General features: G+C 43.1%; 1 protein-coding gene across 2 annotated transcripts in view; it reads left to right on the plus strand.

Moving 5' to 3' along the window:
- The window catches only part of col27a1b (collagen, type XXVII, alpha 1b), a 605111-nt gene that overhangs the window by 241086 nt on the left and 337443 nt on the right, over window positions 1-26582 (plus strand). For both annotated transcript variants that reach the window (XM_078550110.1, XM_078550108.1), the window contains exon 14: window positions 21857-21901. In XM_078550110.1, coding sequence (XP_078406236.1) covers window positions 21857-21901 — 45 coding nt within the window. The remainder of the gene's footprint in view (window positions 1-21856; window positions 21902-26582) is intronic.

Raw genomic sequence — 26582 nt, forward strand, 5'->3', positions numbered from 1 at the left:
AATTACTTGCTGTACATGCATACTAACCTTTTGTGACTCATGCACTAGAACACTTAGATCCCTCTGCACCTGGAAGCTCTGAAATCATGCTCCTTTTAGGTAATACCCTGCTTTTCAGCCTTCCTGCCTAGATACTGCAAAGGCTATGGGCCCTGACAATATTCCGGCAATACTGCTGAAAACCTGTGCTCCGGAACTTGCTGCGCCCCTAGCCAAGCTGTTCCAGTACAGCTACATCAATTGCATCTACCTGGCAAAGTGGAAAATTGTCCAGCTATATCCTGTACACAAAAAGCAGGACAAATCCGACCCGGCCAATTACCGCCCCTTCAGCAAAGTGATGGAAAGAGTCATTGACAGTGCTATCAAGTGGCACTTACTCAGCAATAACCTGCTCATTGACGCTTAGTTTGGGTTAAGCCAGGGCCACTCAGCTCCTCACCTCATTACAGACTCGCTCCAAACATGGACAGAAGAGCTGAACTCCCGAGGTGAGGTGAGAGTGACTGCCCTTGACATCAAGGCAGTATTTGACCAGGTATAGCATCAAAGAGCCCTAGCAAAACTGAAGTCAATGGAATTAGGGGGAAATCTCTCCACTGGTTGAAGTCATACCTAGCACAAAGGAAGGTGATTGTGGTCGTTGGAGATCAGTCTCAGTCCCAATGTATTGTTGCAGGAGTTCTTCAGGGTAATGTCCTCAGCCCAACCATCTTCAGCTGCTTCATCAATGATCTTCCTTCCATCATAAGGTCAGAAGTGGGGATGTTCGCTGATGATTGCACAATGTTCAGCACCATTTGCGACTCCTCAGATACTGAAGCAACCCATGTCCAAATGCAGCAAGACCTGGACAATATCCAGGCTTGGGCTGATAGGTAGCAAGTAACATTCGAGCCACACAAGTATCAGGCAATGACCATCTCCAACAAGAGAGAATCCAACCATCGCCCCTTGATATTCAGTGGCATTACCATCACTGAATCCACCACTATCAGCATCCTAGGGGGTCACCATTGAGCAGAAACTGAACTGGACTAGCCATATAAATACTGTGGCTACAGGGGCTAGGAATCGTGCGATGAGTAACCCACCTCCAGACTCCCCAAAGCCTGTCCACTATCTACAATGCACAAGTCAGGAGTGTGATGGAATACTCCCCACTTGCCTGGATGAGTGCAGGTCCCACAACACTCCAGAAGCTGAACACCGACCAGGACAAAGCAGCCCACTTGACTGGCACCACATCCACAAACATTCACTCCCTCCACCACCAACACACAGTAGCAGCAGTGTGTACCATCTACAGATGCACTGCAGGAATTCACCAAGGCTCCTTCGACAGCACCTTCCAAACCCACGACCACTACCATCTAGAAGGACAAGGGCAGCAGATAGATGGGAACACCACCACTTGGAAGCTTCCCTCCAAGTCACTCACCATCCTGACTTGGAAATATATCGCCGTTCCTTCACTGTCACTGGGTCAAAATCCGGGAACTCCCTTCCTAACAGCACTGTGGGTGTACCTACACCACATGGACTGCAGTGGTTTAAGAAGGCTGCTCACCACCACCTCCTCAAAGGCAATTAGGGATGGGAAATAAATACTGGCCCAGCCAGCAAAGCCCACATCCCATGAATGAATTTTTAAAAATGTAACAACTCTCATCGGCAATGTTCAGCTACCAACAGTGTCTAATTTATTTCAATGAAATCTTATTTAATGCTGAAATACAGTTCCTTCAGGATTATTGGCAGTGACCCATATTTTTCTATTGATAGTTTTGTAATGTTAGTGGAAAATGTTGTGATAATTCTTATTCTAAATGTGGATTCATTCATTTTCGCCAGAGCCTCCTCTTACTTTTCCTCTGGCTTTCATCACTCCTCCCTCAGTCCACATCTCGATGTTATCCATCCATCTGATTTTTTTTCTTCCTCTTCTGTTTTCACTCTCAGTCTCTCCTTCAATTGTTGCCAGGACAAGGCTGTCGGATCTTCATTTCCAATGTCTGTACCTGGCCATTTTTCTCTCTCTCTCTCTCTCTCTCTCTCTATAACTGTACTTGGCAACCCTTTTAATTCCTGAACTTGTACTCTTGACGTAGCCACTCATTTGTCTTTCCGTCCATCCTGATTCTGACCGTCCTCCGCCATGCCCACATTCCAAAAGCTGTCATCCTCCTCTCATAGAAAGCTTACGGCACAGAAAGAGGCCACATGGCCCACCTTGTCTGTGACGGCAAAGCAAGGTACCACCGAGATCCTCGTCCTCTTCAGAATGCAACTCTCGCATCCATAGAGTGCAACACTCGATACTAGTGACTGTACCAGATGTTTTTAACACTGCCAAAAATGCATCCACAAGGCTGCGTTTTATTTGCTTGTTAAGGGCCTCGATAATGCCATTTTGCTCCTTTATCAAAACTGGGTTAGGTCAGTTTAATTAATAAAACATCTTCACAGGACCGGGAGGGAGAGTTAGCTGTTGAATTAAGTCACTACTCTTCTCAACCTTAATGACCTAGCACCTCCCAGGCTTGCCCATCTTCCACACTCCCCCACCCCCCCCTCCCGCCCCACCTCTCTGTTAAAGTGAGTGGTTTTGGGGGTGGATTTGAATGGAAGTACTGATCTTTAAGACTTTAATCCCAACTCAAACCTGTCTGTTTTTGTGATTAAAACTCCCCCTATAGTGTCTGTATCTATGCTTCTACATGCTTAAAGTTGACTGATGACAGTTGATGCTTTAATGCATTGCGCTTTTCCATTTTTTTAAGAGATTGGTTGGTTCCAATCTCTCTTGTCTTTAGGAGATGTATAACACATTATCAATTATGTAAGTGTGTGCGTGCAACCTCTTGAATGTACTGTCAGTTGTCACAGTGCAAAAATGGTCATCATTTTGATAACTCATTTAAGGATTGGCTGAAATATCACATTAACATTAAGTGTTCAGAAACTGAGCAATGAGGGAAATTTACAAACTAATCATCACTTGTCACTTACACAGCCAGGAAACAGCTGTGAATTACCAAGCAGCAAGCATTCGCCAAAATTATTGCTGAAAGGATTTTTTCTTAAGTAGTTTGAGTTCTGTTTGGATTTTAAAGCCTAATTTATACCAATGGACAAACAACAACAAAACATTTACAGCCGAAGCAAATAACCTCACCCACACAGTTGTCTCTGAGAGTTGCCAACGTCTCTATTCAGAATTTCTTCACAAGGTCAATCCCTGGGAATGGAATTTTAGAACCCTTTAATTCCTTAACTGTGCCTGTGTGTGTGTGTGCGTGTGTATGCGTGTGTATGTGTGTGTGTGCGTGCGTTATGTGTGTGTGTCTGTGTGTGTGTGTGTGTCTGTGTGTGTGTGCGTGCGTTGTGTGTCAGTGTGTGCGTGCATTGTGTGTGTGTCTGTGTGCGTGCGTTGTGTGTGTGTGTCTGTGTGTGTGTGTGTGTGTGTGTTGTGTGTCTGTGTGTGTGCGTGCGTTGTATGTGTCTGTGTGTGTGTGCGTTGTGTGTGTCTGTGTGTGTGTGTGTGCGTGTGTTGTGTGTGTGTCTGTGTGTGTGTGCGTGTGTTGTGTGTCTGTGTGTGTGTGCGTGCATTGTGTGTCTGTGTGTGTGGGCGTGCGTTGTGTGTGCGTGCGTTGTGTGTGTGTGTCTGTATGTGTGCGTGCGTGCGTGCATTGTGTGTGTGTGTCTTCTAAAAGAAACAGTTTATGCTTATTTTGTGCATCGGCCTTTGACTTAACCTTAGGTTGCTGCAACTGCGCATACAATTGCTCAAAGTTCAAGCAAGAAGTGCTCTTTCCCCTATCCTTGTGGTCATATTATACAAATTTGTGCTTTGACAAATGGGCTGTGTTGGTGGGGGAAGACCACATTCAGGATGAATGGGTTTCTAGATTGGTGGGCATGGTTATTCACTTGGCATTTCAATAAGTTCAGGGTGTGAATGGTCTGTTGAGATATTATTCACTTTCAGCTCAGTTAGTGGGGTTGGTTACCTTAGATGATTAGAGCGTGATGCAGAATGATGCCAGTATCGTGGGTTCAACCCCTGTACTGCTGTGGTAGTTCCTGGAGGCCTATCTCCTCGTCTTGCCCCATGTTTGCAGAGTGGTGCCCCCTTAGCTATAAATAACCAACTGTCTCTCTCTAACTGAGAGAGATTCCTATGGCCCTTTGTGGAATATGGCTAATTACATGCAGAGCAATTTAAGCTTTATGATTTCATATTTATAATTACCTGTTAGTGTATTGGCAGGTTCTTATTTAAATACTTTTCAACATAGCCAAAGGGGTGCCTTTCAGGTTGGTTTGCTTTTACATTTCCTTTAGGACTAAGGGCAAGATCTTATGAGAGCCTTGGAGGGGAGGTTGGAGATGGGACTGGAAGGGAAATCAGAAAGGTCAACATTGGGTCAGTGGGTCAATGCGTTCCAGCCTCCAGGCAATCTTGCTGACCTTGCAGGTGAACAATAGAAGTGGCTACCTGCTGGACAGTGGCAAGTAGCCAAGAATTCCCAATTAAGGGCCTATTGATAGGAATGGGAAGGACTCCGCTGGGATCTTCCCAGTGCTTGAGTGGCCTCTCGCTTAGTGCCTAGCTTGGCAGCTCAGTGGAGACATGTGGTCGTCAAAGCCAGAGGTTCCATGTCACAGTTATGGGGCCAGGGCAGAAAGACTGCAGCAGTGCCCAGACAATTCATCCGGAGGGGGTTTCTCCTCTGTTCAGAAAGGCCTACCAGCTTTGGCCCTCAGCATTTTCAAATTTGATGCATGTCTCTGAGGTGCCTTCCTGCTCTCCTTACTGCCTGAGCAGTGCCAACCTCTACCAGTGGAACTGTCAGCCTTCCAAAGCTGTGGGCCTATGGTTGGGCCTCAGTGTCAGGATCCTGCCTGCCACCCTCAAGTGGACAGGGTTCGCAGAACCACATTTCTGCATCGTTGTCAAAGGCAGCAAGATATCATTCAAAGTTTCTGTAGGTTATAAAGCATGTATAAACTTCATCATTCAATTCTGAATATTATTCAGACTATTGTGCCAACAGAACATACTGGATGAATTCTAGGTTTCTTTGCTTACTGTGGACAGTAAGCACTGCAGGAATTCACCAAAGCTCCTTAGACAGCACCTTCCAAACCCATGGCCACTACCATCTAGAAGGACAAGGGCAACAGATAGATGGGAACACCACCACCTGGAAGTTGCCCTCCAAGTCACACACCACCCTGACTTGGAAATATATCGTCGTTCCTTCACTGTCACTGGGTCAAAACCCTGGAACTCCCTCCCAAACAGCACCGTGGGTGTACCTACACCACATGGACTGCGGCAGTTCAAGAAGGCAGCTCACCACCACCTTCTCAAGGGCAACTAGGGATGGACAATAAATACTGGCCCAGCCAGCAAAGCCCACATCCCGTGAATGATTTTAGAAAAGTTAGATTTGTGGAAGTTCTTAAAGTTCGTGTGTATCTTTGAAAGCTTTGAGCTTAAAATGATTCTGGATTATTTCCAGAATGGATGTTCAGAAAATTGCTACAATTTACAAGGATGATACTAGATTTATAAGGATGATACCAAATGTGTGAGTATACAAGGATTGGCTCTCTTTTCTCTTGAAAAAAGGAGGTGGAGGGGGTCACCTAATAGAGGTCTTAAGGTTTTGATAGAGTGGATACAAAGTGAAGTTTCATCTTGTGAGGAAGAGCGTAAACTAGAGGCCGTCAATTAGATTGTGAGCAAGAAATCCAATAGGAAACTTAGAAAAGACTTCTTTACCCAAGAATTGGTGAGAATGTGGAACTTGCTGCCACAGGGAGTGGTTAAAGTGAATAGTATTGATGCATTTAAGGGAAAACTAGATGGAGAAGTGAATGAGGGTTACAATGTTAGATTTAGATGAAGAGAGGTGGGAGGAAGCTTGAGTGGAGCATCAAAGGCAGCATGGACTGGTTGGGCCAAATGGCCAGTTTCCATGCAATTGCACTAGGTAAATTGCTCGTTTGGAGGGCCAGCACAGGCTGGATGGGTGGAATGGCCCCCTTCTGTGCTGTAGCAGTTCTGTGATATCTTATGTAATCCTACGTATTTGCTCAAGGCATTCTGATAACATGATTTATATACTCCATAGTGTAACCTTCCTGCCATTATAAAGTGGCATATCCTCTTGAGTTACATTGAACAACACCATTAGAAATGCACTAGTGAATAAATGAGCAAAATTAACAATTTGGCACTGCTGTTATGTGTGAATCCCAGTATTACATGTAGTTATACCCTTGAACAAAATCTCTGGTTTGTGCAACTGTGATATAAGACCTTACGCAAGTTTAACCTTTGACTATAAGTGGTGGAGTTTGAGATGGTGATCTGACAAATGGAAATCTCTTCTTGTAACTGTGTTCTCTTACCCACCTTAGTAATTATAGTGTAATTTGCATAACCCAACACCCATCACTTCTAAAACCTTACTTGCAAACACATCTTTGCCAGTAATTTTTTTGGCACTTATCTTTAGCAACTACTATTTTTCTTTTTATATATATATATATATATATGTTCAAATTGAAGTACAAATGATTACCTAGAATTACATAGAATATACAATACAGAAATAGGCCATTCAGCTCAACAGGTTCATGTTGGTGTTTAATGCCCCACACAAGCTTATGTAACCCTACCACCATATCCTTCTATTCCTTCCTCCCTCATGTTTACCAGGTTCCCCATAAATGCAATTTTTAAATTTTATTCTTTCATGGGATGAGGCTGTCACTGGCAAGGCCAGCATTTGTTGCCCATCCCTAATTGCCTTTGAACTGAGTGGCTTGCTGGGCCATTTCAGAGGGCAGTTACATGTAGGCCAGACCAGGTAGGAATGGCAGATTTTCTTTGCTAAAGGATATTAGGGAATCAGATGGGTTTTTACAACATCAGTTATCACAGTCAACCTCTATATTCCAGATTTATATATTGAATTTAACTTCCACCAGCTGCTGTGGTAGGATTTGAACCCATTAGCCCAGACATCTGTATTACTAGTCTATTGACATTACCACTACACCACCATCTATGCTATTCCCCTCAACTACTCCTTGTGATAGAGAGTTCCACATTATGACTGCTCTAGGTAAAGAAGTTTCTCCTGAATTCCTTGTTGGATTTATTAGTGACTACCTTATATTCACGATGCCTAGTCTTGATCTGCCCTATTCCAGGGATATGGGGAAAGAATGGGGGAGTGGGATTAATCGGATTGTTCTTTGAAAGGGCTGGCACAGACACATGGGCCAACTGGCCTCCTCCTGTGCTGTACGATTTGATGATTCTATATGGTTGGTATTATTATGTTGAGATGTGGCCCAACAAGGTGCGCTGGCTTGTTTCTGGAGGTGGCCCATTGCCCTTCCCCAGCCAGCCAGCTCTCACTTACTGCTGGAAACGGCCATGCAGCTGAGCATCAGGATTAGTTAAAATCTGCTGGGCCTCTGACACACATTCTCTTGTGGGATTGTCATCTACTCCTGTCCGCTTCTGAAGAGGCAGAAAATAAAGATAGTGAGTTGCAAAGACATATGGAAAAAAACATTGAAGAGGCATAAAGAATGTCAAAGAGAAGGATAGATAAAGAGGGATCCAGATAAACATTAGATAATGTGAGACAAGAGACAATATGGGAGACTAGAGATGCAGTTTCTTTTCGAATCTTTGTCCCGATAATAATAGATACGTGTTCCTGCATATGCTTTGCATAATTCATTCTACAATGTTGCTATCAATTTCAAGGCATACCCACTAATTCAACATCAGAAATGTCTAATAAAGCGTTGGAGGCTGCTCAAAGCACTGGGGAAGCGTTTCACTGATTGGTATTGTGTTCATTGCTGGTCCCTGTCACTTGTTCATTGATATCGTTCCTGCCAGCGAATTGGTTTAGTCATATTTGAGGTAATCGACACTGATCTTGATTTTTTTTGCATGAATATGAACCAATCTGGATGTCAAGTGGGAATCCTTTGAAAGTGATACAACCTGCAAAGGACACTTTCCCAAACTCTAAACAGTTGAAACAGATTAATATAGATAGCTTGATAAGTAAATAGATACATAGACCAATCAGAAAAATAACTAATTTTGGTTTTGTTTTTTGAGCCTCCATTACTCCAATGTGCACCACTCCCCAGTTCCCCACTGTGCCCTGCTCTTTGGCTCTGTTATTCTGCACATGCTGCCCCACTGTACTCTATTCCCCAACTCCAGCTGTGTCTTATTGCTTGGACCTTCTCTGCTTGGAATGAAACCACAATGTTGCATTCCAGTGAATGTGATATTTGAGCCAATCGGGATTTCACGTGCATTGGCATTTTGTAGATGTGCCATTTTAGAATGTGAAGGACCTTTTTCTCACCCAATATGTGCGAAATAACAACTTCAGACCCTAGACTATTGTTCAGTAGTTCAAGATATCGATCAATTCTTTGCTCAGAAATAAACTCTAGCACTTAATGATATCAAAAGTTTACTCGTTAATATTCTGTAACAAATGTTCAGTATGGCAATGATCTAGAATCTGCACCAGCTGCTCAATATATCGTAGCTTGCAATTTTATATATACAGTGATCTATATGGTAATGGCCATTTAGTTTTTTCTTTAAACTAATCTGCCAAACCACAAACATTGCTGCTAGGGTTCCAACAGTAATGAAGCATTCGGTAGAATTTAGTTTGTTTACTTAAGAAAGTGTGAGTAAAGATTGAATGAAAATACCAATAAACTGAGCGTTAACTGGAAAACTGGTGCTTTGTGGTCTCATAGCAATGTTTTTCAGAACACCACTTCATTAGTAGTCTAGCCTTAGCCTGCCAGTATTTTATTTCCAGTTTATTATTGTATAGTTTATTTTATACTTTGGATTCCTGTTCGTTAAAAGGACATAAAATCTGATTTCATTTCAATTAGGCCTCTTAAGCATGCATTGTTGCCATATCAGGAAAGTTAAAAAGGATCTATTGTCCAGAAATTATTGTTTTGACATAAGAATTAACCTCTTAAAAACAACAAATTGATACCTGTATTAGAATAGTCATAGGACTGAACATATCAAGTCTTAATTGGGATTTTTTATTCTTTCATGGGATGTGGGAGTTGCTGGCAAGGCCAGCATTTAATGCCTGTCCCTAATTGCCCCTGAACTGAGTGGCTTGCTTGGCCATTTCAGAGTCAGCCACATTGCTGAGGATCTAGAGTCATATGTAGGCCAGACCAGGTAAGGACAGCAGATTTCCTTCCCTAAAGGACATTAGTGAACCAGATGGGTTTTTGCAACAGTTAGTGATAGTTTCATGGTCACCATTACTGAGACTAGCTTTATATTCCAGGTCTTGTTTTATTACATTTAAACTCCACTCACTGCTATTGTGGGACTTGAACCAGTGTATTAGCTAGGGCCCTTAGATTGCTAGACCAGTGATATTACCACCTAGCCACCATCTCCCCATATTGAGCCAATCGACATTACTAAGTTTGCATCTTACCTTGCAATAATCTCAGAAATGATGTTTTGTAATGTAATGTTGCTTTTGTGACATGATGGAGTTCTGTGAAGCATTATTATGTCGTGTTTTCGTAAATCACCACTTGTGGCATCACATTTCCAATGGCAAAGATACCTGTATCAACCTTATAAGAATGTAAGAAAGGATAGACCATACCACCCCTTGAGCCTTCCCTGCCATTCGACACGATTATGCCTCAACTCCACTTTCCTGCCCAGTCTTGATATCCCTGGACTCCCAGAGAGACCAAAAATCTTGTGCCCATCTCAGCCTTCGAAGTATTCAGTGATGGAGCACCCACAACCCCCGGGGTAGAGAATTCCAATGAAATCTTCATCCCTTGTTCAAGCAGGAATTTTAATTAAGCCCGTAGAGCGTAGAACTAAATGGCCATTACCATATAGATCATTAAGTGTTTCTGCTTGAAGTTGAATGATGCTAGGAGATCCTGGACCAAGAGTATCTCGGGGTCAATACCTAACCTGGCCAGATTTAGCTGATTTCAAGAAGGGGACAGTGAAGAACATTAAAATTGACTTTCCTCCCCAAGCAAAGAAAGCAGCAATAATTTGCAATGAAATCCTTCCAGGTTCTGGATAAAGGTTTATATCTTTAGGTACCAATTAAATATTATCAGCATTGAATAAAAGACGATTACCAATATTGGCAAAGAAAGATAAAGCATTGCTTATCCATCACATTTTTGGATTCATTTGTCAGTGAGTGCATTTGCCATTGGTTGAAACAACACAACTACTTGTATTTACATCACACTGGTTAAAGAAGAAAAAGTCACAAACCATTTTGTACAGGGGGAGAAAACCTAGAGAGAACTGTCAATGGAATGGTGGCAGAGCTAAAGCTAGGGGTTAGAGTGGGTGGGTTGAGGGTTTTCACAGGTGGGTTCACATGGAGGGCTTTGGGCAGAGTGACAAAGAAAGAATGTTCATTTATATAATGCAAATCGCCACCTCAGGGTGCCCCACAAAGTCTCACAGGGAATGAAAGATAGCCACAGTTGTAATGTAAGGAAGCGTGAGAGCCACAATACGCAAAGCAAGATCCCACAAACAGCAATGAGCTAAATGACCAAGTAATCTGTTTTTGCGACGTTGGTTGAGGGATTGGCCAGGCCACCAGGGAGAAGCCAAATGCTCTGCTATTGTTGGTGGGCCAAAAGGCTGAGGAGAAGGACTAGGATACTATCCACAGTCATTTCTAGGTGGATAAATCATCACTAAAAACTTAATTTGTTCACCACAAAAAAATGATAATCCATATATATATAAAATGTGTATAGCTGTGATAGGAATCATTTAAATTGTTAATTTAAATCTCCCTCTCACCTGTTAACATGTTCACCAGTCCAGAATATAGGCAAATTCAGAAACAAGTGGGGTTGAAGCTTGATGAAGCCTTTCAGTTTGGAGGGAGGTGAAGAGTTCAGGCAAAATTCTAAATAAGTGACATAAAAATTGTTAGCTGTCTCTGCCCTCAAGAAGTCTTGAACTGAAATAGGAATTCTCAGAAATGGCCGCCCTAAAGGCAATTCTATTTTGCTGCTGGACTGGAACCACGACTGCCGGGCAGAACCTAACAGAGATTGATGTGCCACTATCCCCCATTGGTGGAAAATCGCGACTTGCCCAAAATCTCCAACCTCGTGAACCCTGCAGCCAAGGTTCTGAACCGGGACCATTATTCCCTGAAATTACCCCTAATCTGTGCTTTAACTTTCTCATGGGATGTTGGCATTGCTGGCAAGGGATGTTGCCCATCCCTAATTGCCCTTGAACTGATTGGTCTGCTAGGCTATGCCAGAGGGCAGTTAAGAGTCAACCATATTGCAAGTAGGCCAGACCAGGCAAGGATGGCAGATTTCCTTCCCTCAGGGGGCAGGATTTTAACCTCGTCGGGCAGGCGTGGTGGGCGGGCCCAGGAACGGCCGCGAAACCGACTGTTGCCCACAATCAGGCCCCGACCGCGATTTCACACTGGCTGGCCAATTAACGGCTAGCCAGCGTGAGAGGCGCGCTCAGAGCCCCAGCGCTGCCGGGATGGAGGTGGGGGGACATATTAAAAATGAGTTTTAAAAGTTTTTTTTTTAAATCACTGGTCGAAACTTCATCCCACCCGTGGATGAGGTTTCGCAAAAATGCAAAGGCCACTTGGCCTTTTCGCCCGTCCGCCAACCAAACGGTTGGAAGAGCAGTGAAAAATTTGATTTAATTCATAGATTATGGGCCTTACTAGGCCTCTTAAATTGTTGGCGAGCGCGCTGCTGCCTCTCGCTCGCCCGACCTCATCGCGCATTATTTTACTGCCGATCAGGTTGGGCATGCGCCTGGCCACGGGACGAAGAACTCTGCCCTAAACGGCATGTGGTGAACCAGATGGGTTTCTACAACAATCAATGATGGTTGTCATGGTCATCAATACAGAGACTGGCTTTATATTCCAGATTTGTTCATTTAATTTCTAAATTCCACCCACTATGCGGTGGGATTTGAACCCATGTTCATAGAGCATTAGCCTAGGCCTCTGAATTATTAGCCCAGTGACATTACCACTACACTACCGTCTCCCCCCAACGAGATAGTGTACCCAAAAGATCCCAAAAATAACCAGTGGATGTGGAAATCTGGCATTTCAAAGGCTGCCAGTCAGGTCTGGGGTAAATGCAGTGTGAGAGGGTTTCCAGGGTGTTGTCAGACGGTGGCGGAGAGTACGGGCAGACATGTTTCCCCTAAGGGGCGCAGGGGTGCATTCCTGAGCCTTCAGTCCCCACCAAGAAATGTAACAAACTTAAATTAAGATGCCTGTTCTGTTGATCGTCCTCCTCCTGCTAGCTTCCCTCACTGGAAAACATGGGATTGGTGCTGGATGCCGTGAGGTAAATCCACCCCTCTAATTTTAAAGGCTTCACCTGCCTCAATTTGCCAGGTAAATGCAAGAATTGTGATTTTGTTGGGAGCAATGCAATATTTTGTAAAGAAACCAGAGATGATTGTGGTAAGACCCAAGCACGTTGGTCACTTTCCGTCACACGTTAGACCTTTGCTCATGTTGATATTTCTTTTTGACAAATTGTTTAATCCTCCCTTCAGTGACTCAGCGTTTCCGTGTGTCTGCTTTAGTGCTAGACAACACCTTAATCGAAACAACCACAGTGAAGTAAACATCATGTAGGGAAATTATTTGATTAATCTAGCCTGCAGTTTGAAAATGGTTCCTTTCTTTGTCGCCTGTAACAGGCGTCTCTAATCATTCACCAAGTAAGAAATGATTGGATAGAAGCTTTAGCTCCATGTCGAAATTATTTGCGTGGATTTTGTTAGTCGCTGTTTTGTGATTTTCATCAAAGAACACTTTGAACTCTCCAGAGGATTTAACCAGCGGTGGTTTAGTGACAGTCATTGAACTGTGTACTTACTGTAATGGTATCCAGATTGAGGTAGTGGTACTTTTGTATCTAATCATACCAGAAAAGCGAAATCTCTCTGAATTACTGGTAAATCAGGATATCACAGTGGATCTTATTCATGATGTTATCACATGATAGCCCCTTTGGATAATATACTCTTGTAGAGCACATACTGTTAATGGCAGCGTCAGTAATCGAGGAGCTTTATATTACACGTTTTGCTGAAAACTTTAAACTTTTCAGCGATCGTACTAGCAGAGGTGAACTTGGCTATATTCAACCCCCAGTCCATTTCTGTCGATTAATTCGCACATTTGTCAGTAGCCATTTCCAGTGTGTTAAAATCAAGTCAGACTTCAGGTTTTTGCAGATCACCTTATGGACAGTTTGTGGCCAAGGTAAGTTTTTCAAAGTCGCTTCCATCTCCCAAAGTGGATTGTTGGAGGAAAGACACAGGGAGGAAACGCATCGACAGTGAGGGTTAATGGAGAAGAGAAAATAGAAAGGGAGAGAGACAGAATATTAACTGCTCTGAATTGTTTTAGAATTAACATTCAAGCAACAGAAGTATGTTTGAGTGGGCTTATGAGTGTAATGCTGGTGTTTATTGTAGCAGCTACAGTCTGTCATCTAAATAATAACAAAGTTTATAAGCAAGACAGAAAGGAATTTCCCTGAACCTACATAAGGAAGACTTGTATTTTTATTAATCCTTGTTACATCTTCAGGACATCCTAAAGCAAACATTCAAACAACAACAGCAACCTATATTTATATGGTACCTTTAATGTACTAAAATATCCCAAGGCATTATAAAACAAAATTTGACAGCAGGAGTAGCTACAAGCAGGGTAGGAAAAGTAGTTTCTGACAGTGTAGCCTTATCCTAATGTGTGTGCTTAAGCCCTGGAGTGGGGCTTGAACCTGCTGAGAGGTAACCTTCTGAGCAAAGCTGACACTGGGAACCATATAGTCATCCTCGATTTCTGTAAACGTAATTGCATGTTCAGGGTGAAGATATTTAGTACACGTTGATGGGGTTAATAACAGACTCATAAGTAGCGACACTATCAACAGCAAACTAAATACCAAATCTTTCAAACTTGTCTCTGCAGGGCAAAATAATCCACCTGACGTTTACTCTTCTCCATTACTGTAGGATAATGGGAGCCGTAGTCCAGTATGACAATAAACTGTCCAGTCACTGAGAGGGCATTGACACAGGGATAGGGGATTGAAGTTTTTCACTCTGTTATGAGATGATAAGACACCACCTGCCATAATGGTAAAGACCCAAAAATCAGTGCGCAGCGAAACAAGTGTTAGGCCCTTTCACATATCTAACTGAGGAGCTCAACGCCTGAGAAACCCCAATCACAAGGTTAGTTAGGCTTAATGTTTAAGTCTGGTCTAACATGAACTCCTCAAAGGGAACACATGTCAGACCACATGCAACAAGAGAAGGTTTTAAAAAATACTTCCTTGCAGGTGGAGAAGCAGTTGTGCCCATGTCCTTAACTAGCACCAAGTCCCCTTACTTTATCACCCCTGTGCTCGCTGACCTACATTGACTCCCGATCCAGCAACATCTTGACTTTAAAGTTTTCATCCTTGTTTTCAAATCCCTCCGTGGCCTTGCCTCTCCCTATCTCTGTAACCTCCAGCAGCCCCACCACCCTCCAAGACAGTGGTGGGCAGGCATGCGGCCCATTAGGACTCTGAGTGCCCGCGAGACATTTTGTTGACCGTTGCCCACCCGCAGGGTCACCAGATTCCGCTGGTTTCTGCCCACCTAGGTTTTTTTTCTACTGGTATTACTGAAGTGATACACACGCAAAGCAAGGGCACATGAAGTGAGGTGTGTGCTGATTTCACACGACATTGACTATGAGAGCCGTGTGCTCCCTCTGCGTCCAATCAAAGTGCTGCTATGGTTCAATTGGTGCAAATTCTTATTCATGGGGTCATGGTCAGTACACATGCCCGATTTCAATCTTGCGGCCCAATGAGATGGAGGGTCACTCATGCAGCCACTCACTAGCCTAGGTTGCCCATCATTGCTTCAAGATCTCTGTGCTCCTCTAATTCTGGGCCCTTATGCTTCCTCGGTTTGAACTGTGGTTTAGGTGCCTTCTGCTGCCTGGGACCTACGCTCTTTTATTCCTTCTACCCTTCCACCTCTCTCTTTCTTTAGGATGCTCCTTAACACCTAGCTCTTTGACCAAGCTTTTAGTCATCTATCCTAATATCCCTTATGTAGTTCAGCATCAAACAGACCTCAGGCCTCACATTTCAGGCATAGCAATTGTTCCATGAACCTGCCCACTTCCCACACTCACCCGTGCACCCCCCCCCTTCAAAAAAACTGACGCATCCAAATGTCCTGGCTTCCACGTCCTTGAATACATTGCACTCTTGTGTGGCCTAACATTTGTAAATTTAGTTTGATCCTAATAGTGTTGTGGTAGTGTATTTATCTTCTTATTCAGTGAATGCACAGTTGGCACCACAAATACTCTACACTGCACCTTCCTCTGCAGCAAGGGCCAGACTCTTAGCAGTTTGTACCAGATAATAGTTGGAACTTTAGCTTCCACCTTTTGATTGATGAGGAGATCCCTGGAACTGCCCTTTAACTGTATCTAGGTAGTGAAACACAAATCCTGTACAGTTAGCTAAACAAGTGCTGCAGCCAGTGATTTAACTTTTCGTTAGCTGAATAAACAGGAATTTCAACTGTGTTAAACTGTGTGATGTTTGTTTTAATCCTTAACCTGCTAATTAAGCCAAGAGACTGCAGGCAACAGTTTCTACTGTGGGGGGAGGAATGTGCATTTTATAAAAACCCACAGTCTTCTTTTACCTGTCCACATTTCCACCCACAAATTACCTCATGTAGATCAGACCCATGATTCATATTCAGGCCCATGAGGCTGATTTTTTCCTATATTGGTGTAAATTAGCACATGCACATCTGCCCAAGGTGGTGATAACGATGGTAGCATTCAGTTTTCATGTGTCTGTCCCTTCTCAACAAGTATTCCCAGCCCTATGTAAGTTTGTGCATTTACACGTAGCGACAGAAACAGAAAATTGTCCTGGAGTGAAAATTGCAGGGTGTAGACAATTGAAGGAAAGTGGTACAAGGGAGAAACAAAGAACGGGATTTCCCAGCCCCGCCAGTGTCCAAGGCCGCTCTCCAAATTTTCCCATTCCGCCTGCAACGATGCCTGCCACTGGCGGGACTTGAAAATCCCGACCAAAATATCTTACAACCTTTGGGGAGATTTGAAGAAAAAAAAAATCACCTGCTTTGGAGCCTAGGTGAAGGTTCATGGTTTACAGTCCAGAAACTATTATGCCTGAGGCACCATCTTCCCAAAATTATCAATTTCTCGTGTCTTAGATTCTTCCTTAGACGCTTGGCATCTGTCCACTTGTCCTCATCCTCATGCTAGTTTATATAGAAAGAGTTTCCCTGGAGTTAATCCTGTTGTGGGCACTAATGGGGTCCTGTAAAAGAGCACAAAAACGGCAGAGTAACTATCAAGAAAGCTCATGGAAACCTTTGTGACAGCAAAGAGACAAACATATTCAGAAATAAGCTGCATAAATGAGCCTTAAAACTGTTCATTTTGATTTTTTTTCCTGTGCCCTTCGCACTGAAGTTCACTTGTAGCTTCTCCCTGAGCAACCCTGAACACCGATTTATGTGGCGTGCTTATAAAACGTGGAAAAAGCAAGTTTTATCACACCACTTGCACATCATTCATTCCATGTCCGACTTTTGGATGAGGCATTAAACCAAAGCTAACGTCCTGGCCAATATTTATGCCTCAAATAACATCATTGAATCAGATGACCTGGCCCTTATCCCATTGCTGTGTAGGGGAGTTTGCTCCATTCAAGTTGGCTGCCCCATTTCCTGCATTGCAACAATGAATACACATCAAACCACCTCCTTGACCGTAAAGTACTTTGGGATGTCCTAAGAAAAGAAAAGAAGGAAAGACTTGCATTTGTCATCGCGCTTTTCACGACCACCAGACGTCTCAAAGTGCTTTGCAGCCAATGAAATACTTTTGAAATGTAGTCACTGCTGTAATGTAGGAAACATGGCAGCCAATTTGTGCACAGCAAGCTCCCACAAACAGCAATGTCATAATGACAAGGGATAATCCCTTCTTTGTGATGTTGATTGAAAGATAAATATTGGCCAGGACACCTGGGAAAACTCCCCTGTTTTTCTTCAAAATAGCATGAGCTCAAAAAAGTTGCTGTACAAATGTAAGTCCTTGCTTCATTTGAAAATTAAAGTGAAGTCCCTGCCTGTTTGTGTTTACACTCCTCCATGGTGACCAGACACTGAATTTGTACAGCTCAGAACTGAGGGAGCCCATCAGTTCACAGTGTTTCTCAATTCTAACAAGGCTACTTAATAATTGGGTTTAATGCCCCGTGTATATAGAGGCTTAGAACACTGATAACCACACCTACGAACACATACAAAAAAAAGCACTGATTTAAGGTGATTGGTAAAAGAAGCAACGATGACATAAGGAGCAATGTGAGGAGCGATGTTAACTCCAATAATTGTAGATAAGGGAAGAATGAGTCTGATGCTGGTCTTTTACCTCAAGCAGGTTTATTCTTCAGCTAGCTCAACAGAGTGACAGACTCTCAGTCAGCAAGGTGATTGTTATTGGATCTTGACAAAGTAATTCCTGATACATTGACAAGCGAGTGGTTAGGATCTGGAATGCACTGCCTGAGAGTGGTGGTGGAAGCGGATTCAGTCGGGGCTTTCAAAAGGGAATTGGATAATTATCTGAAGAGAAAGAAAATTAGGGGCTACAGGGAAAGTTTGGGGGAGTGCACTAGCTGAGATGTTCTGGCAGAGAGCTGGCACGAACACAGTGGGCCGAATGGCCTCCTGCTGTGCTGTATCCATTCTATGAAAAGCCCCTGAATTATCAGGATTTTGAGAGTTGGAATAGAGATCATTGCAACGCGCAAAAAGGAGAGATAACAGACATGTGATGCAGAGATCAAAATGGATCAAAAGAGAAATGTCAGAGGTAACTGAGAGATACTGAGAACTATTAAATAGAAAGGACACCATGATAGCAAAATTTGTCATGTGTGAACCAATAGCATTGACTTCACAAATGATGCTTGATTTGGCTACTGAGGGTTTACACAAAATGTAAATGAGTAGTAGGTAACTCAATAAAGAGCTGTTTGAAAAGATTAATATCAAAATGTTTTCATTTTAAAAGGCTTTGGACCCTAAAGTTTCCTTGAGTTTGTCTTGAATCCAGTCCAATCCGTTTGCTCCTCCAAAATGAAATCCTAGACAGAATTATATAAATATTATAGAGAAGTAGAAGCCATCAGAAGCGGTGGGACAAACAAACAAAACTATCCAAATAAATTTTCCCTGTAATTAATTTAATGCTGAATTAATAAATTGAAACTATATTTATGATCCAATGTTCACCAAAATTTCATTGGGCAGGATCTTCCCCCCTGTTGGGCTGGGGGGGTTGTGCGGGAGTGGGCAGGTCCATTAATCATGTTAATTACTTTTTTAATGGTCTTAATAAGCCTTTGACAGTTCGGCGAACTGAAAATCTAAATGATGCGAGGTGACGTCTGACATCATTCCGCGTCATTTTAGGCGTTGGCGAGCAGGCCCTGACCCCACTTGCCAAAGAGAAGATTCTGCCCATTGTCTTTTGGTGCATGTGCCCATGATGATTATTTCTATTAGTTTGTAACTAAATAAAATTACATACAAGGGAATTTGGTTGGCCTGTTTCAATTTTTATAAATAGCATTTACTTACATAAAATATGATGGAAATGAATCTACAGGGGATTATATAGGATATACAGCACAGTGACAAGCCATTTGGCCCAACCAGTCCATATCTGTGTTTATGCTCCACTTGAATCTCCTCTCATCTAAATCATCCTCTATCCCTTTCTCCTTCATGTGCTTGTCCAACTCCTCTTACATTATTAATCTGCGGCATTGTTTTAAGTATTACTTGTGAAATTGCAGAGGTATTCATTTCCAATGTGCTGTGCAGTATAGGCCATTAACTTTGTGAGCTTGAAGCCATTAGGCTCCAGGAGCCAACGTTTCAAACGCACACCATTATCAGGAAGGTTTGTCTAGCTGATTTGCCAATCGTGAATGCGCTATCTGCGATTTCCTGTCCAAAATAAGGGGAAAATCAATACATTTTCTGATTAAATATTCCATTCAGGCCCTGCTGCCCTCTCTGTTCTGTGAGTCTGTGAGAAACATCAGGTTTAAATGAAGCACCACAGGAAAGTAGCGGGATTGGGGGAAGTGAGTTGTTGCAGCACCCCCCCAACCCGATTTCAACGCCTCCTCTGGCCAGGCTGGCAGGGTTAAAGCATGGGATGAAAGCAAAGTACTGAAGAAGAGTCTTACGGACTCGAAAAGTTAAACCTGTTTCTCTCTCCACAGATGCTGCCAGACCCGCTGTGTTTTTCCAGCATTTTCAGTTTTTATTACAGGGTTAAGATATGGCCTATCGGTGGAATGGTGGTGGTGAGGGGAGTGGTTTGGGTCAAATTTTGCTATAAGCTTAATGGCAATTCAGCTTGCTGACACTTCACGTCAGAAGAACCTAAAGCGTTGCTCTCAGCTGCTACCTGAAACTCCACTCCTTTCCAACGGACTCCACCAGTTAGCTGACCACTTACACAGTCTGTGCAAAATCTCCGCAACCTGTTCAACCCAGAGCTAAGCTTCAAATCGCATATCCCATTTATCTCCAAAGGCTGTTATTTCTGACTCAGTAATACTTCTTGCCTCTACTCATACTGCTGCTTTAAAAACCCTTAGCCATACTTTTGTTGCTTAGCCTCTTAGAGAAGCTCTTCTTATCCCTTTATTCAGTGTGGCCAACTCTTATGAAATAAAATAATGGACACTCTGATTGTAGGACCGGGAGGCGAATTGTTGCTGGTAAGGATAAGAGTAGGTGGCGGGTGCTGTTGAGTGTGAGAGTGGGAGTTTCTGGTGACCATAAGAGTTGGGGGGGGAAGGGCATTTAGCACAACCAAAACTTGTCTTGTGGATTCGCCACATTATCATCTCGCTGCTGGCCAACTCAGATTTGCAGTCCCATTCATATCACTCAACTGAGACTCCCAGGCTCCGTCTCCAATAGGCTCTCCTAGAACAGGACAAAAGGCATCCCTTAAGGGACACGGGACTAACAGTCAGAATAAGGGACAATCCCTTAAAATACGGGACAGTTGGTCACCCAACCTGCACCCTCCATGCAAAGACAACTACCAAAATGCAGCTTCTGACATCCTGTCCACACCCTGCCCGCTGCCCCATCGCCCGGCCCTCGCTCACCCACATTAATTCCTATCCATTAATGTTTTTGGATTTATAATCCTGGTCCATCTCTTCAGATTCCCCTCCCCACCCCACATTATCTCTGCAATGTTATCTTGCCTTAAACCCCTCTTCCCCACCTCCCCCATCCCACCTGCCAGTCCTCTGATTCTATCCTTTATGTATCCACCATTGATGAACTGATGAGAGATTCCTCAGCAAACTCCTTTATCCACCAAGCTTTCATTCACTGCTCTGATTCCCTCCCTCCATACCTCAAGTGTCCATTCCTGGTCTATTCTCATTCATTTGGTGTTATAATTAGCAGTATGGAATATTTTCTGATGTGATCAAGAACAACAAGCAAATTGTGTGCCATCAAAATCTCTTGAGGCTTTTCTTTACATAGTTTGGGGACTTTCAGTTTGATGATGACGACTCTAACAGTGGAAACTCCTCTTGTAACTGTCATAAAAAAATGAGGTGTTTGGATAAACAAGGGCAGAGCTGAGATAGATATACTTTTCTGCAGAATGTTAATACATTTTGTGTGATGTGTGTGATTTTGAGTATGTTGGACGCATGTGTCCAATCACAGTTACACTGGCTTCCTCTTATAACTGTCATTTAAAAAAAAAGGAATGTTTCAATTGCACACCATTGATGTTTTCCTGAACTTGCGTAGTTTGAGATGCAAATGCATCTTTAATTCTCGTCACACACATTGAATTTCATATATAGTTAAGTGGTGTTAATGAACTATTCTATATTTCATTCAAAGAACACTTACATCAGTATTAGTGTAATGAAAAAGCAAGATACTTTATTGAGATTATAACTCATTGCAGGGTTTCAATAGCATAGAAAAATAATTTAGAGAAGGCAATGCTATAAATCGTAGCATGGTACAAAAAGGGCTGTGATTCAGCCTGTGTTGGTACAATAACACACATACAAAGGTTGTAATTCAGTAAATGTTTGAGGTTTGTTTGGATTGAGATCAATGTCATTCAGACCTTTATTTACAGGACTAAACCTAGCAGTGATTCTGCTAACAGAAACATCCGTGGGACACAAGTTCATTATTTTAGTTGGGATTTTTACCCCGGTTCTATTCCAATTTGCTACCAGTTCACCCAACCCAAAAACACAGTGCTGATTGCTGGGGTGGTTACAGTTATCTCTTTCACTAAAGTGTTCCTGTACTCCCGCTGGCTGAGCGGAGGAAATCAGGTTTGCTCATAACTAGGCCACTGAGGCCGGACAACAAGCAGGTCTCTGTTTGAATGCAGAGCGAATGTGGCTGAGCTTCATTCATTTGCGTGCCTTCTTTGGATGGGAGCTGCAGATTACACAGGCCAGGGAGGGAACTAGGTCTTCCCCCCTTGAGCCTGCACTTTCTCAGAGATCCAGCCACTTCCAACCTCTTATTTGTTTAGAAAAGAGCCAATAATCTTCCGATCTTTGCTTACAGGGAGATTTGGGAGCCCCAGGACCTCCTGGCGTTCGTGGATTGGTTGTAAGTATCAAACATTCCTCAGCTGCTTCAATGCCACTTTTATTTTGCATTGAGCCGCATTGCTCTGCTTTCGGTTCCTATGTTAGTATATATGTGGAAATATTACAAATCTGGAGAATAATGTCTTTAGTCATTCAAAAAATTGCATGAATGTCACATTATCCTCTGTTTCAAAACACAGAACTGAAAACTGAATATTAAAGCCTTCATGTTTAATAGTTGATATTTATTCATTAGTGTTTAATAGAAAGTTATTCAAAGCATTAACGCCTTAGTTACTTAAATTCTCTGATCTTTTTACTTGCTGAAGCCTAATGCTGCTTTAGTCTCAAAATATCATTGGCCTGTTTCTACTAGTGACTTCAGAATCACAGAATCGTTACGTTGCAGGAGGCCATTTGGTCCATCGTGTCTATACCGGCTCTCCGAATAAGCAACTCACTTAGTGCCATTCCCCCCCACCGACCTTCCCCCTGTAACCCTGCACATTCTCCTTTCTCAGATAACAGTCTAATCCCCTTTTGAATGCTTCGATTGAACCTGCCTCCACCAAACTCTCAGGCAGTGCATTCCAGACCTTAACCACTCGCTATGTGAAAAAGATTTTCCTCATGTCACTTTTGCTTCTTTTGCCAATTACTTTAAACCTGTGCCGCCTCGTCCTTGATCCTTCACGAGTGGGAATAGTTTCTCCATATCTGCTCCATCCAGACTCCTCATGATTTTGAATACCTCTGTCAAATATCTCCTCTCAACTTTCTTTTCTCTATAAGGAAAACAGTCCTAACTTCTCCAATCTTTCTTTATAACTCATATCTTTTCTGCACTCTCTCCAATGCCTTGACATCTTTCCAAGTACAGTGCCCAGAACTGGACACAATCCTCCAACTGAGGCCAAACCAGGAGGTTCAACATAACCTCCTTGCTCTTACACTCTATGCCCCTATTAATAAAGCCTAGGATACTTGTGCTTTATTAACCACTCTCTCAACCTGTCCTGCCACCTCCAATGACTTATATATACACCCAAGTCCCTCTGCTCTTGCACCCTTTTTGGAGTTGTAACCTTAATCTTTATATTCTCTCTCCATGTTCTTCCTACCAAAATAAATCACTTCACATTTCTCTGCATTGACTTCATCTGCCACCTGTCTGCCCATTCCACCAATTTGTCTATGTCCTTTTGAATTCTACACTATCCTCCTCACGGTTCACAATGCTTCCAAGTTTAGTGTCATCCACAAATTTTGAAATTGTGTCCTATACATCAAGGTCTAGGTCATTAATATATGTCAGGAAAAGCAAGGGTCCCAACGATGACCCCCTGGGGAACTCCACTACAAACCTCCTCCAGCCTGATAAACATAACCACTACCCTTTGCTTCTTGTCACTCAGCCAATTGCGCATCCATTTTGCTACTGTCCCTTTTATTCCATAAGCTATGACTTTGCTCACAAGTCTGTTGTGCAGCACTGTATCAAATGCCTTTTGGAAGTCCATGTACACCACATCAACAGCATTGCCCTCATCAATCCTCGCTGTTACCTTTTCAAAAACTCCAGCAAGTTAGTTATACATGATTTTTCCTTAAGAAATCCATGCTGACTTACCCTTAATTAACCCACATTTGGTCATGTGACTATTAACTTTGCCCCGAATTATTGTGTCTAGAAATTAAATTGAATGACTTGTAGTTACTGGGCTTATCCTTACACCTTTTTTCAGCAAGGGTGTAAAGTTTGCAATTCTCAGACACTAGCCCTGAGTCTAAGGAAGACTGAAAATATTTGGCCAGTGCCTCTACAATTTCCACTTTCACTTCCTTCAGTATTCTTGGATGCATCTCATCTGTTTCTTATCAACTTTAAGTGCAGGCAGCCTATACAATATCCTCTCCTTATCAATTGTAAACCCTTCTAGTGTGTGAATTACCACCTCCTTCACCATGGCCTGGGTAGCATCTTATTCCTTGGTAAAGACAGATGCAAAGTATTAATTTAATACCTCAGACATGCCCCCTGCCTCCATGTGTAAATTCTGGTTTTGGTCCCTAATCAGCCCTTCTCCTCCTTGTATCACCCTTTTACTATTTATATGCCTCTAGAAGACTTTGGGATTCCCTATTATGTTGGCTACCAGTCTCTTTTCATGCTCCCTCTTTACTTTTCTTATTTGCTTCGTCACCTCCCCTCTGAACCTTCTATATTCAGCCTTGTTCACAATTGTGTTTTCGACCTGACATCTGTCATAAGCACAGTTTTTCTTCTTTATCTTAATTTCTATCTCCTTTGTCATCCAAGGAGCTCTGGATTTATTTACCCTACCTTTCCCTTTCAAGGGAATATACCTTGACTGTGCCCAAATTATCTCTTCTTTGAACGTCGCCCATTGTTCAATTACCATTTTTCCTGCCAACCTTTGACTCCAATTTATTTGGCCCAGATTTATTCTTACCCCTAGTCGTTTATTCTTACATTGAATTGTTCTTTGAAATTTCTTACCCCTAGTCGTTTATTCTTACACTGGATTGTTCTTTGATCTTTTCCGTAGCCAGCCTGAACCTTATGATACAGGGATCACTGTCCCTTAAACTTTTTCTTACTGACACTTGATCCACGTGGCCCACCTCATTTCCATGAACCAGGTCTAGCAGTGTCTCCTTTCTCTTTGGACTGGAAACATACTGCTGTATAAAATTTTCTCTGCCCTTTACATTAATTACCCAATACAGACTGGAATAGTAGTAAAGTCCCCCATTATAACTATCTAATTTTTGCACCTCCCTAATCTGATCACAGACTTGTTCCTCTACATCCTTCTCCCTAGTTACTGGCCTATAGACTACACCGAGCAATCTAATTGCACCTTTTTTATTCCATAGAACCAAGCGCATTTTAACTCTTACGCTGTTGGCAGCTCCAAGAGCATTGCTGCCTCCTGGGACATTCCCATCTCCAGGTCATTCCAGCCTCCAGAGATCAACCAGTTTGTCTTCAGCACGCAACTCTGAAACTTACATTAATACTCATATTATACAATTAGGAGTAGTTTTATTATTGTAATATTAAAGCTGTCAACCACTCTGCAATAAGAAACTCACCTCCTGACTCCCCAAAGCCTGTTCACCATCTACAAGGCTCAAGTCAGGAGTGTAACAGAATATTCTCCACTTACCTGGATGAGTGCAGCTCCAAGAGCACTCAAGAAGCTCGACACCCTCCAGGACAAAGCAGCCGCTTGATTGCACCCCATCCACCACCTTCAACGTTCACTCCCTCCACCACCAACGCACAGTAGCAGCAGTGTGTACCATCTACAAAATGCACTGCAGCAACTTGCCAAGACTCCTTCGGCAGCACCTTCCAAACCTACGACCTCTACCATGTAGAAGGACAAGGGCAGCAGGTGCATGGGGGCACCACCATCAACAAGTTCCCCTTCAATTCACACAATATCCTGACTTGGTACAATGGGCGAAATTTTCCAGGCCCTGCCACAGCGGGTTTGATGGCAGGCGGGGGTAGGAACAAAATGCGGCGGGAGCTGAGAAGTCAGTTTCCTGCCAGCGTAAAAATGACGGCGGAATCTTCCGCTCCTGTCCACCATAGTGGTTCAGTTCCTGCCAGAGGCCAGTGGGAAACTGATTTGCATCCCATTAATGGGGTGCAGATGAAGGCCCAACCGAAATTGGCCTCCCCCCACCCGCCCAATCGTCCGCGCCGCCAGCGGGAAAGCACGCCATCTGGACCAACGTGGCATGTACATTTCAGCGTTTAGCTGAAGAAGGCCAGGGGCTGCCTCCAGAGTTCTGATGGAGGCCTCCAGTAGCTGTGGGCCCTGGAACACAAGGCAGTGGGTGGGGGGAGCATCTATAGGGTGGATCTTCTAGCTTCATTGTCTTTGAGGAGGTTCATCTTCCAGCTTCAGAGTGTTCCATTGGAGGTCCATCATCTTTCTTCAGGAGGTCCATCTTCTTCCTTCAATGGTAGTTCAGTGATGTCCGGATGCTTTTTAAAAATGGCGCCTGGATATGATGGTGGGGCGTGAGCCATCCAGCCCAACCTTCTGTGCGATACGTTGGGAAACCCCTGACTGGCATAATTAATGAGGCCGGTGTTGTGAGATACAGCACGAATCCCCAATGGCCTCTGCGGCAGGAAACACTCCTCATCCCTATCCCCGCCACGGGACTTGGTGCCACGAGGGAAAATTCAGTCCTATATCACCGTACCTTCACTGTCGCTGGGTCAAAATCCTGGAACTCCCTTTCTAACAGCACTGTGGGTGTAACTTTATGACATGGCTTGCAGCGTTTCAAGAAGGCGGCACACCACCACCTTTTCAAGGGCAATTAGGGATGGGCAATAAATGCTGGCCTAGCCAGCGACACCCACATCCCATGAAAGAATTTTTAAAAATGGTTAAAACACAATTTAAACTAAAATTAAACACTTCCATTTCATGATGTTCCTATTTTATCCCTCTTTTTCTTCTTTCCCATTCTCTATCTAACATAATTTTAAAAAGTAAAGAAATACTTGCGTTTATATAGCACTTTTCACAACCACCAGACGTCTCAGAATGCTTTATAAGCAAGTAAGTGTCTTTGAAGTGTATTTAGTGTTGTAATGTAGGAAACATGGCAGCCAATTTTCACACAGCAAGCTCCCACAACCAGCA

The sequence above is a fragment of the Cetorhinus maximus genome, chromosome 10 (assembly GCF_964194155.1).
Source record: "Cetorhinus maximus chromosome 10, sCetMax3.hap1.1, whole genome shotgun sequence".
NCBI classification, from domain to species: Eukaryota; Metazoa; Chordata; class Chondrichthyes; order Lamniformes; family Cetorhinidae; genus Cetorhinus; species Cetorhinus maximus.